The sequence below is a fragment of the Apostichopus japonicus genome, chromosome 20 (assembly GCF_037975245.1).
Source record: "Apostichopus japonicus isolate 1M-3 chromosome 20, ASM3797524v1, whole genome shotgun sequence".
Classification (NCBI taxonomy): Eukaryota; Metazoa; Echinodermata; class Holothuroidea; order Aspidochirotida; family Stichopodidae; genus Apostichopus; species Apostichopus japonicus.
The window spans coordinates 6,789,308-6,803,056 of record NC_092580.1 but is presented as its reverse complement, the minus strand read 5'-3'; the positions used below and the strand labels follow the sequence as shown (position 1 = coordinate 6,803,056).

General features: G+C 42.3%; 2 protein-coding genes across 2 annotated transcripts in view; both read right to left on the bottom strand.

Annotated features, from left to right (window-relative positions):
• Window positions 1-7,008, bottom strand: part of LOC139961196 (uncharacterized) — a 101,162-nt gene extending 94,154 nt beyond the window's left edge. The window contains exon 1 of the mRNA XM_071960201.1: window positions 2,460-7,008. The gene's annotated coding sequence lies outside the window, so the exon portion shown is untranslated. The remainder of the gene's footprint in view (window positions 1-2,459) is intronic.
• Window positions 1-13,749, bottom strand: part of LOC139961306 (plexin-A4-like) — a 64,402-nt gene that overhangs the window by 50,020 nt on the left and 633 nt on the right. Inside the window, exons 2-4 of the mRNA XM_071960432.1 lie at window positions 10,392-11,497; window positions 7,331-7,555; window positions 166-294 (exon numbers count right to left, since the gene is read on the bottom strand). Coding sequence (XP_071816533.1) covers window positions 166-294; window positions 7,331-7,555; window positions 10,392-11,420 — 1,383 coding nt within the window. The 5' untranslated portion in view covers window positions 11,421-11,497. The remainder of the gene's footprint in view (window positions 1-165; window positions 295-7,330; window positions 7,556-10,391; window positions 11,498-13,749) is intronic.

The following is a 13,749-nucleotide window of genomic DNA, read 5'->3' as shown; positions in this document are numbered from 1 at the left end:
TTCTTCCTCAAGAAAATCATTTTCGTCAAAGCTTACGAATGTTCGTTTGAAGCCGTATTTACGGAAAGTTGTGCATGGGTGGTCCGAGTAATGTAGAAATACCATTCCAAGACATGAAATTTTTCATTTCATAACCTCTTTAAAGGAAATTGTAAAATGACCTACCTTTCTCTCTGTTAGTACCATGATGCTTTCAGTATCATTACTGATCCAGGTATCACTAAGGACAGAGGATTGTAACTCCAGCTGTTCATATACAACCCCTGACGATGCATTAGCCACATCAAATCGAACCTGCAGAAGTTAAGTACTAAGCGGTTGACCAAATTAAAGAGCAACATACTGTAAACTGTCATGGTTGTAAAGTACATACTAGTTACATACTCTCTATGTAGGATTTTATATACTTATGTATGCTTTGTATATACTTTATTTACTTCGTTCCCCACTTACCTGTCTCCCCACAACCTATGCACCACATTCTACCGTGTCTAGAATGCCCTGGTAATCTTTTAACACTGTACACCCTCACTGGCCCTAATGGCCTTCCTTCATTTTTCTACCCACAAAGTGTCTTACTGTGTTTTTCGGAGTTAGGAAAATTTTTCGCGAATTTCGCCCAGAATACCTTGGATTTATACTCTAGAAGTTTCCTATCAGGACTTCTGCACTGCCAAGGATCTTTTCCAGCCTGATAAGTATCCTTTTCTTGTAGGGAAGGGTGTTTTTGGGGGCTGTTTTTAGTGTACACTCTCGCCCATGCGTTCCTTTTTTCTTACGTAACGTTTTTAGGGTAACAGGTAGTAGCTCTGCGAGACTACTTCGTTCGTTGCCTATACCGCCTTGTTTACGCGGATAGGCATATATTTTCGTATGTACATGTTCAGCTTTCTTACTTTCAAAAAAGAAGATGTTTTGCTTGTTTCATGTACCTTCGTTACTTCTTACGCTTTTGTGTGGGTTTTCCCCTTGTAGCGTAATTTGTAGCGTTGCCTATACCGCCTTGTTTACGCGGATAGGCATGTTTTTCCGTATGTACATGTGTTTCAGCTTTTCTTACTTAGCATAAGATGTTTTGCTTTCATGTACTTCGTTAATTTTTATGCTTTTAGTGTGGGTTTTCACTTTTGTAGCGTAGTTGTAGCCACGTTCCGATATCTCCTAACTAGTCGAGATAGTCGGCTCGTTTCGTTGTTTTTCATGTTAAGACGGGAGTATCCTTGATTTCATATATTGTTGTATATTTTCATGTTTCCTCCAGTTGTTGCTACGTGCGCTCCCTGAGTCTCATGACTTGGGGTGTACCTCGTAGCCTTGTTCCCCCCTCCGCTGGTTCGCGGTTAGGGGGTTCTCTCCCTTATATACATGTTTCGTCCTTTTTACAAGTTTTTTTATGCATATATGTTTAGTTACGTTGCTTCCATATGTCGGAAGTGTTTCTCCTTGTAACGTATCTTGTAAGCCGCGAACTCCTATCCAATACTAGGCGGATAGGCGGTTCGATTACGTTGTTGTTGTTTCTTGTTTGAACCTTCATATATTTGTACTTATTTTCATGTTTCTCCATGGGTTTCGCTACTCGTGCGCCTCCTAAGTGTCGGGAGTTTCACTTGGGGCGTATCTTGTAGCCTTGTTCCTCCCTTCCCGCTCTGTACGCGGATAGAGGGGTTCTCTCCCTTGTATACATGCTTCGTCCTTTTCCTTCATGTATTCTAGTTACGTGTTCGCTTCTAAGTGTGGGAAGTTTTTCACTATTGTAGCGTACCTTGTAAGCCGCGAGCCTCTAGCGGGGCGCGTTGTTTTTGTCACGTAACTTTACTCTCTGTTAGCATACTCCCACCCTACTTCCTCCTTATAGTCGTTCCATTTGATACGTTAGACTTTTTGCCGTTAGTCTCTCCTTAACGTGGGTTTCTCAGACATGTCTCGAAGCCACCTTAAATGTGTGAACTGTTCCGAGACCTCTGTCTAGTCTGTTTTGTTTTCACACCAGACAGTGGCAGCACATCGACACCTGGCTAGTAGGCCGGGACAGGTTAGATCTATCACCGAACCCACAGTTCCCCTGGAGGGAATCGGAGGAGAGACAGGAGATGAAGAGGAAGTGATAGAGTTGGTGGGAATTGAGATGGAGAGAGGCCAGGAGAGGGCCGGAGAAGAGAGAGAGAGAGAGAGATGGAGATTTTGCCACCCAAGGTGCCGGCGTTGTCCGGATGTACCACCAAGGGCTAGGGCAAGGGCAAGGCTCAAGGCCAACCAAAAGCCCATGACAAAGACGGCCAGAGCGGACAGTCCGTCCGGGTCGCAGAGAGCGGCACCCGTTGTGGTGCGCGCAAAGAGAGGGGCTCCGGAGAGCCAGGGTCTGGCAAGACCTCAGAAGGAGCCTGGAACAGACGTTCCCCTCCGACCCAAGGAAGGCTGGGCTCAAGGCCAATAAAAAGCCCATTAGAAGTTCCGACCGGAACGGACGGAATGTCCGGGTCGAGGAGAGTGGTACCCGGCGTGGTACGCACACAGAGATAGGCTCCGGGAGCCCGAGTCCGGCGAGAGAGGCCAGAGGAGAGAGAGAGAGAGAGAGGAGAAAGAGATATTGCCCCCCAAGGTCCCGGCACAGTCCGGATTCTATGACCAAGGGGGAAGGCAAGGCTCAAGGCCAATGAATAGCCCATTCAAAATTCCGACCGGAACGGACAGAATGTCCGGGTCGAGGGGAGTGGTACCCGGCTAGGTACGCACACAGAGATGGGCTCCGGGGGCCCGGGTCCGACGAGACCGCGGGTCCGGCGAGACCTCACAGGGAGTGCGGAACCGAGGTTCCACTCCGGATCCCAGGAGTCGGTCCCAGAGCCGGGAACCTATGAGATCAACAACTGCTGGGCCCCCAGAACGGGTAGTAAGGGCAAACGCCCAATCCGAAAGGAAAGCCGGCCCGAGGGAGGTTCCCACGGCAAACGGAGATATACTTATCCCCAGCCTCAAAGTTAATCCCGCCTCCAAGAGGGGGAAAATTCTCTTTCATCAGGGGAGTGTTGCCCCCCGGAACTAGCAGCTTGAGCTGCGACGACAGGTTCGAATCAATTGCGGAAAGACACTGCAATCGCTACACCATTTATCATTACACATCCCGAATGTGTGTTTAATGAGTACCAGCAGAAACCAGGACATGACATAGATTTCCTGGGCATTCATGGGTCATATTTTCCTCGCTAATTATATTTCTCTCTTGTTATAATTCATCGCCATATGTCTAGGTTTGAAACCTTGCTTATGTTTTGTTGTTTAAAACGCTTGTGGAACCCCCTCCAGAGCATGTTAAAATGCGCAAACTGAAGCGATTCTAGTACAGTCTCGTTACTTAGTACCTTGGCAACCTGCCAAGAAGAGAACGTTCTCGAAACTTGGCAAAGTGCCAGGAAAACGAAGCCTTCTAAGAGTCTTGGCAAACTGCCAAGAAAATACACCCGCGCTGTATATTTGTCATTAGAGGAGGGGGGCCAAGCAGTCACCTGGATTGACACGTGTAAGCTCAACGTTTGCTGCAACGAGCTGTCGACTACGTGAGCGATCCCATGGAATAAGCCTCTCTCTCTATTTTTTGGGTGAATTTCCAAGACAAACGCGTTAGTAAGTTGGAAAAGGGGTAGGATAAAACCCCAACAAAGGTACAAGCGCTAACGTGCTCCGAGCATACAGTATGCGCTTCATGAATAATGTTCGATGTTCCGACATTTTAAGCACAGTTGCATTTCGTAGCACCTGATAGCCTAGTCGTGGCTATGCGCTAGGTGGTTTCAATAGGAAGTTGGATACTTCTACTGTACTACACTACGAAATTGACACGTCTCGACATGGAGAGATTTGAGGAGTAACGGGTACGTTATCATAACATTTATTACGTGTTTATTACGTTAAATGTGGTGTGGTAAAAACGTTGACATAACGTTTCTATGAGATATTGTTATATTAATGTTATATTAATGTCTTAACGTAAATCGTTTTGAAATATGAGCCTGAAAACGTTTTCGGTGACATACCTCTTACACCACTAATAACGTTATCATAACAAACACTACATGCTTAGTAACGCCTTTGTGTTTGCTGAGTAACTCCCCGGGCTCCGTTAAGCAGCCAGGGATTTATGAGGTGGATTTTCTACAAACCCACCCTCTCACCATCTTCACAGCCCCTGTTGGGAGTTTGTTTCTGATGAGTAGGTCTATAGCTCAGTTAGCTCAGGGTTAAAGCCTTTCAGTCATAAGGTCCCCGGTTCAGGCCACCCCAAGATTAATGTATGTTGTCCAGCTACAGAGTTGTTGACGTTTCATAATCATGGACGTTAAATTTGTATGTAAGAGACTGACTTCAGTCAGCTTGCAGCTTGGTTAAGCCAGTGAGGCTTCTTCTCAAGTTCCTACTTGCAGGATGATCCTAAATACGTTCTTAAATACATACATATAGTTGTAGGAGTCACATAAACAGTAGCAGTGTAGCTTTGTTTAAGATTCTGATGAAGCAAACTATCCATTCAGTACTCAGTCTCATTTTTTGTAGCAGGGTAGCATTGTTTAAGATTCTGTACTCACTCAGCAGAGTGAGATTCTGTACCTTCAGTACTCATTTTTGGAGAGTACTGTGGTCAAGTGGTGAAGGCAGTGGACTGGTGATCTAAGGCTTGCAGGTTTGAGTCCTGGCCGGATCATTCAGTTGTTTCCTTGGGCAAGGCACTTTTTCGTCAGTGCAGCTTCCCATCCAGGAGATACTTGTCTCTATGCTTGACAGGTTTTCGTTGACCGGGGTAATATTGTTAGGCGCCTCAGGCATCATTATCTTTCAATAGGTCTACGCCTTTTCTTTCCCCAATATTATGATTAATATTTTTTAGCATGGAAAGAACCTCCATTAAACCTCCCTACAGGGTACAGCTTAGCATCATCAGGACATTCCTTTTCTTCAGAGTTTTCTGATTGCAACGGGTTGATAACTGAAGGAGTCATCAACGGTACTGTGGTACTGAATCAGTACTGCGAGTGCGGCTGTCCTGCAAGCGCTAACAAGGTCACCAAGCAGGCCGCTGTCCTTGACTTCTTTAGCAGCAGATACACAGGGTTGGGCTCTCTGGAGCCCTCCGGCACCCAGGTGCGGGGCTTTTGACTACCATCCTCTCAGACAACACGACAGTGGTAACATACTGTAGCTATGTCAACAGACATGGTGGCACCAGGTCAGAGAGATATTGCCGTCTGGCAAGGGAGACCCTCACCACAGCTACAGAATCTGGCATGGCCCTACAAGTCTCTCAGATTGCCAGAAAGGAGAATGTGATGGCCGATGCTCTGCCCAGGGGACAGCTCCACCCTGACGAGTGGACCCTTTCGCAACGAACATGAAGTAGGTTTTTCCACATGTTCAGCAGACCTCTGATAGACCTGATTGCGACACAGGGCAACAATGGGCTGTTCATCTTTGTTCAGGCAGTCCCACCCGCAGGCCTTCCACATAACGCCAGGTCCCTGTCGCGAAACGGACCGGAAGCTTACATCTTCCCCCTCTTGGCATGGTCAGCCATCATAGTGGCCCTGCTGACCCCGGTTCGGGCAAAAGTTCTCCAGCTCTTAGCAGACGAGCCAGCGATCCTGCCGGACAAACCACAGTCGGTTGTCCCATAGACGGGGCGCTGGCTCACCCGGACAGCAAGGGCCTACAATTAGGTGCCTGGAAATTGTCTGGTGTTTCCTTAGACAGAAAGGACTTTGGCCGCCAGAGTGAGAACAACCTTGGTACTTACGTTTTCTGCCTACGGAGATTCAGAGTATGCCGAACGAGACAGACTCTGCCTACCATGGCCTTTCTAACCTTGATCGCCGACTCCTTACCCACACTGTTCCAAGAAGGGAGGCAGGGTTTAGACAATCAAAAACTATCGTTCGGCTGTTGCCGCCTTCCATCAGGGGCTTCCCCTACGGCTCCACGCCAGGCAACAACGGCACGCCTTGACTAAGGTGCCTTCAGTCCTACGGTTTGTGGGGTGCTGATAGTTCTCCACCCCTCCTTCTTAGCTAGAACCTGGGCTCTCCTACCGGGAGACATCATCATCCCAGAGATCAAGACCTTCTCTTTGATCCCCGAGGACAGACTACAGTATGGTTTCCCATTAGGGCACTGAAGTTGTACCTCAACAGAACACAAGATCTCTTGGGTACTTCGACATCCCTGTTCTTCCTCCTTCGAGTGCCCCACTCAGCAGCCTGGGAGGATACCTTGTCCCGCTGTTTGGTGGAAGCCATCCGCCCTCTGGCTACAGGTCCAGGCAGATCCTATGCTCACAACAGCAGGGGTTTCACTGCTTCTACAGCCCTGTTCGCAGGCTTTCCAATAGTGGACATCTGCAAGACGACGGCGTGGAAGACTCCAATCGCTTCGTCGTCTGCTACTTATCGGACATATCACAGGCCGATTTGGCTTTGGTCGCTCAATGATACGAGCTCCGGGGGTCCCATCCCTCGGGCCTCCCACCATCGGGCAGTGCCACTCGGTGCATAGGTTGTGGGGAGACAGGTAAGTGGGGAACGAAGTAAATATTATAAAACTTACTGGTTTATATATTTACGAGTGACCCACTTACCTGTCTCCATTTCCCGCCACCCTCCCCCGAGGGAGGTGGGACACAGCCGGACGGGGGAGCGGTCGTTCGACCTGACTCATGACTCCTCGCGTTTCGTCGATAGACATCGCCACCCCCTGGGTCGCCTGCGGCTACTTGTCTATCGGTGGGTGTTGTTTCCTTAGTTTGGTTTACCAGGTTACTCTTTACCATCTAAGGTAGTATGGGCCTCATCCCCTTGTTCAATTAGGCCTCTGTAAGTGTAGGGGGAGGCACGCCTACGGGGTGACGGAGGGCGGACCCCCACCCTGACTGTTCAGGGTGGGCTCCACCCCCCGCCTGGAGGCGTCAGCAGTCTTTGTTAGCGTTAGATTTTTCCTTCTCGGCGAGCTCGGCGGGTGGCAGGGTTTACCCGCCACCCTCCCCGAGGTCGCGTCAGGGGCCACTTTGTGGGAAAGCAGTCTCAAAATGAAGGAAGGCCATTAGGGCCAGTGAGGGTGTACAGCGTTAAAAGATTACCAGGGCATTCTAGACACGGTAGAATGTGGTGCATAGGTTGTGGGGAGACAGGTAAGTGGATCACTCGTAAATATATAAACCAGTAAGTTTTATAATTTCTGTACAATATATATTATTGTCTTTTTATGTGCTTAAAATTAAGTTAAAACAAATTAAGTTAAAATTATATGACCAATCATCTGTATGAAGAATGTCATCAAGACATCTCACCTTCAGTAAATGCCCTTCCTGAGAACCGATGAAAGCCACGTTCTGTGAAGCAGTCTGGACCATGGTCTTGGTAACCAGGATAGAGGTAAATGTTTCTCCTGAATGTTCAAAGACAACATCTCCTCGGATAGGCCCTAGGCCTGGATGTCTCTCAGGATATCTTGCTAATTGAGTGGTGATACATGGTAGTGGTAGTTCTGTGCTACATGGAATATCTTCTTCAGTCTGTGAAAAGTGGTCACACAAGTTCATAAAAGTATGTAATGTTTAAGGTAATGATTAGAAGCATGCCACACCTTTGGCATTCCTTAATACCAGGGCTCATATTAACACAGACTGCAAATTGCTGCTGGTGCCCCTACTGCTTACAGTACTACCCTTCAAAACCAGAATGAAAACATTTCATGGTTCCTTGCTGCTGTTCATTGATTTGATTAAGAGGGAACATTCCTAGTATGTAATGAAGAAGCATTCCCTTAAGTTATGTGTAGAAACTGTTGTTACCAAAATAATGATAGCCTGAGGGCCCTTCATAAATATGCATGAACCATTTGCACACATGTGTAGGCTACCTACCAATAACACACTCACGTTTATGAAACTGTGACTTATGATGGTCAAGTTATTGCAATTTGAACATTTGACTCTGTGACCTCATTAGTATTCATTATATGAGCACAAAATTGATCTAATCATTATGGAACACCCACCCACCAAGTATGTTATTGATTAATCGTTCCCTTCTAGTTATTGTGCATACAAACTTCTGTTACTAAAATAATGCTCAGCACACCTCCTCATAAATATGCATGATATCAACTGCAAGACACATCAGCATGTAAAGGTCATCTACCAATATCACCATACCAAGTTTGAAGAATACCCAACTTGTGAATGCAAAAATATTGCAATTTAAAGATTTTGGCATTTGACCCTGTGACCTCATTAATATATTTATGATATGAGTACCAAAATCAACAGGGGTTCATCAATTCATTATGGACCACCCACCCACCAAGTATGGCATTGATCAATCATTCCCTTGTTTAGTTATCTTGCATACAAACTTCTGTTACAAATATAATATATATGCCTCCTCATAAATATTCATGACATCAATTACAAGACACGTCATCTACCAATATCACCATACTAAGTTTGAAGAAACTCCATTTCAATTTGAAGATTTTGACATTTGACCCTGTGACCTCATTAATATTTATGATATGAGCACCAAAATCAATAGGCTTTATCAACTCATTATGGACCACCCCCCCCCCGCCCCCAACAAGTATGGCATTGATCAATCATTCCCTTGTTGATTTGTCGTGCATACAACTTAAGTGTCACACACATACACACACGCCGGCGTGACTACAAAGGTTCCTTTGCTTTTCAGCAAGGAACCAATAATCCATTACCAAAGACCATACCCCTTTAATCAACTTGCCATGGGTGCATGCCTTCATAATGATCTTGAAAATTAAATTCAATATATCAGGATTATCTTTCCAAAGGCAAACAGCTGTTTAGCAACAGTTGGAAACAAATTTATCAAACAATTTCTTGTTTTTCTGCAAGAACAAGAGATTTTTTACATTTTTACATCATTGAACTAAAAACATCTTTGCCAGAGCTTGGGTCACTGTTATCGTTGTAACTGTAACAGTTTAAAGGCTGCATTCATTCTCTTTTATGATATATGCACAAACCATAATGGTGAGATCAAGTTTGTCACATTAAACATGTTTGAAACTCATAAACTGAATGTGATTGTAATGTATTTCTTAAGTATTTGTAAACATAATACTGAATGATGGTATTCCTGTGAATGTTAGCAGTTTGCACAGTACTTTTACAAAATCATTTGGGCAACAGTATAAATATCAATCTAGTCTATTAGATATGTTTATTCTCCATTTGCCTGCTGTTGGTAATGTTTTGATAATAACCCCCCCCCTCCCCCCACCCAGAATTAATGCTTGTTTAACCCATATGGTTTGCTTCCATACCTTTCTAACCTGTAAATTTGGTACAAAAAGTTTGAATCTACATACACAGCTGGCTTGTGCAACAGCTATAAAGGTACAGTGAACTAGTGTACATTGAAGCTGCATGGCTTGATCAATATGACAAAGGACACTCTGGAGGCTGGATTTAATGAAACTGAACAGCGACGATTTTTATTTAGGTAATGGGTGGCAGAAAGGGACTGAATAAAATAATATAGGCCTAGAGAGGAACAGAGATTAAAGGGAGAAAGTCAGTGTCACACAGCGAAGGGTTTATTTCATTCACAAAATAAATTCCCACAATTGGCTCTGGTCCGGCCATGATCATCTGCCTACAAAGTGTTAATCTCGCACATTTCTTGGGCGATTGGTTCAACACATTCTGGCACAATGTTTAGACAAGTGTACAAATGCCTTTTTACATGGTAATCTATCAAATTAAGACATGTCAATTATATAGAATAAAGGTCACATGGAAATTGGTAACACAAACAAAACAGCTGAACTGTCTGTCTGGCAGTTGTAACTACAAGTTTGTTGTACTGTTTGTTGATGTCATTAGCGGATAAATTGGTTCATACCTGCGAGTTAGCAACAATTGGACCAAGGCCTCCAAGTGCGTCAGGCCACTCCAATTCAAAATTGTCAGAATGTTTTACTTTTAGAAAAATAGGTCATGCCTGTACCCTAGAAAAATATTGGCCCCTTAAAAACAGAAGTCTAGCTATACCCCTGCTCTTGAGCCCAGCATATTATCACATTGAAGCATCAATTAAATATTGATGTTTATTATAAATTATAGATCTTTCCCTTCATTCTACATTATGGCAATTAAAGTGCTTTTTTTTTGTATGACTGGTGCATGGGAAGGAATGTGACTCACTAGGATATAATCTGACCTACATTGCTACAGTTGCTCCTCATGTTACTAATTTACCACAATATAATATATTACTATACTTACCACAATATAGTATATTACTATACTTACCACAATATAGTATATTACTATACTTACCACAATATAGTATATATATTACTTTACTTACCAGTCTACATTTAGCATCATTCAGATAGTTGTTGCTACTGTAAATTGATACTCCCTCTGGTTCACAGGAACAGTCAATTGTTGCTTCTTCAAACTTTTCAATCAAATTCTTCATCTCATATATACAGACAGCAGACTGACTAGCTAGGTCGAAATATTCATCTTCATTATTCTTGACAAATACAGCAAAGAGTTGACCATCCACTACCTGGGATGATTGTACAATGCTATACAGAGTGTCATTAACCCCTCTGCATTCTAAAGTGATTTCAGTAAAACCATCCATTGCTGATGAACTGTCTGTTTGACAAACACGGCTCAATTTAGGGACAATGTAGTTTGGCTGTCTGTTACCTGTTGCATCCTGTAGCTGTGATGCAATAAAATAAGTGTAGTCATTATATGAAAATGAGGCAACATATCTGATCAAAAAGTTCTCCAATACAGGGATGGCAAACTGACTTGTCCTCCTATTATCACCCATCTGGCACATTCTATCTGATCTTGACAAACAATTGGCAGATATTGGTGATGCTCCTCTGATATTCTGAGCAACATAGAGGGCGAGGTTAACATCAACTCCAGCTGGATGAGTAACCACTAAACTGATTGCTGGATTCTGATCTTCAGTCACCTTGAGGGAAGATAGAGTTTCATCTTTTGTATCCCTCAAGTCTGTCAGATTCCAAAGCTGACATGTTCCATTCAGACCTGATCCACATGAAATTAATTTGTCCACTGGCTGAGGTACAATAGATAAAATCTTGTTTGTATTATTTCCACTATTATCTTGAGTACTCACACTGGTCAGTTCACTGAAGTCTCTTGATAAGCGATACAGTCTCCCCACTCCTCCGATATAAATGCTACTTCCATCCTCTGACACAGTGAAATGATTCAAACTTGTGTCTGACTTAACCATAAAGGAATTTAAGTTGTATGCATCCAAGGAAGCAAAAGATAAACTGTTTTCTTGGATAAAACATAAAATGTATATCATGATAGCCACCCTCCTGCACTTAAATTCCATTTTCAAAGGTGATCTGAACAGTAGGAAATCTCAAATGTCCACTTGTAACCAGAATCGATCAAAAGATTGGTGACTCACTGCAAAGAAAAATAGGAGGAAAACAGATAAGATCTAAGAGCACATAACCAATGTTATACTGTGTTGTAGGTTACTTTAACAAAATATGGATTTGAACAGGTAAACCTCAAAATATTCAATGCAGTGAGTGGAATTATGAGTAAAGGGAAGCTGCCAAAAGATAAAAAAAACACTTCAGAATGCTTGCTTGTTAGAAAAAGGATAATAAAAGGACAAATCAAGTTATAATATATGATTGTGTAAAATTTGATTTACTTTATCTCAATTTCTTACTAAGCACATTTCATTCCTTTGAATATTTCCTGAAGCAATAACTTGAAAATGAGGATGTGTAAAACTGCTATTTAAGATGAATACTGTGAGATCTATTCTGGTTGCAAATCTAGTTCTGAACTAGTTTGAACTTACTCTTATTCTTACTCTTATTATATTGAAGGCGTTTTGAAGTACTTTAAACTGCAAGCAAACCACAGCAAAGATACTACAGATAAATCGGGTGCTGATGAGTTCTCCATATGACACATACTTCATTGTGCGGTTACCTAGATTTGGTTTCTGTGGTTGCAGCACACTCTGTTCTACAATAAAGATATTAAATACAGTACACAGTTTCTTGATGCATATATGTTTATAACCACACAGCTTAAAGATCCCAATCTACATTAAGAAGGAAGTCCAGTAAGAAGGAAGTCCAGTCGATCCAAGAACTATTAATCGTAAATATATTCAATGTTTACACACACCACAAAGAAGTGGATCGTGCTGGTAATATTATCAAAATCTAGATTAACAAGATCGTAAATGATTTATGGTACACCAGACCTGGCGTATATACTAACATATTCATACATATGAATATAGTCCTGACACTTCTGTTGCATATATCCTGCTCAGGCCAGTATATATATCAAAGTGATTCTAAATGATCTACTGTCAAAACAGACTGGTATATCCTGTACAAAAAAAAACAGGTCTAAAATTCCTGTCACTTTATCCTCTATAAATTGTAATTAATCAGAGAAGATAAACGTAAACAAAGTTGTTTGCAAATTGACAGCTGTGTCCCAACACCAAATAAGAAAGCAGTTCAGTGTAGAAGAATATTTAACAATTCTGATCTGTAATTATGCTGTATACTGCTAGTACCATTAAAGCTACCTAATTAATATTGGCATCACACTGGAGTGTCAATCCCTAAACACCTTATTCATACCACTTTTTGCAACTTTATATTTATTTAATTGAACGATTAGGTTGGTAATGTTGATTGATGTGCATTTCATTCTAAGCTGGGCATTAGTTTTTCTTAATACCAATTACAGAACAGAGTGATTAATTAATTGAAGTAATTAATTTGCTTTAGTAAATTACAGGATTTACTCTGATAAGTCTATCAAGAAGGTTTGGAATTGTACCTTAGTAAGCTCTTGTAACATTATATTGTGGATGCTGGACTGGTCTGCATATTTATTTCTTCATTTTAAAGAAGTAATGATGATAGCACAAGTTTGCCATTGGCTCTTGTCTTGTCCTGTATAGTGTACTATTTACTTGCCTGTATTTTATTGTGGTGTTTAATACACAAAAGCAACATTCATCATCTGTTAATTAATATACGCAATTGCATGCGTGTGTCTTAATAATTTAGCACTTTGAAAATTTGTATATATAACAAAGATCTTGGAAGGTGTGTAAGTCTAAAATATCAAAGGGAAAGAGCTGTTGTATTTGGCCAGTAACAGTTTTATACATCCATGCAAGAAGTGCATGCTCTTTCATTTGTATATCATGTCTTCTAATATGTCTTCTTAAGGTCCTCTTACTGAATCACTAACATTGGGGTTTGTTTTTGTAGGAACTGGAGGGATTAACAAACTATAGTATTGGAACTAACTGACAATCAAACTCAGTCCAAAGGAGAATATAAGCACAGTGATTAAAGTCAGATTTTTGAGATATCAACTGCAAAGGCTGCTGACTGTATGGTGGTCAAATGCCTAAAACAATTCACCCACAATTTTAATGTCAATTAAGTGTAAACCAAGAAACTGTTCAACTCTTACTTGGAATCAAAATTATGACACAACAGATCCAGCCTTAGGTGACTGAGTTCTCCAAAACTTGAATAGAAATAAGCTAACCAACATTAATTTTACATTAAAGGTGTCTTTGTGGCCTGAAATGAAATGAACCACTAATTAAGTTACACTGTTACTGTTAGTGTTACTAACATTAATAATGAGCTGAAGAC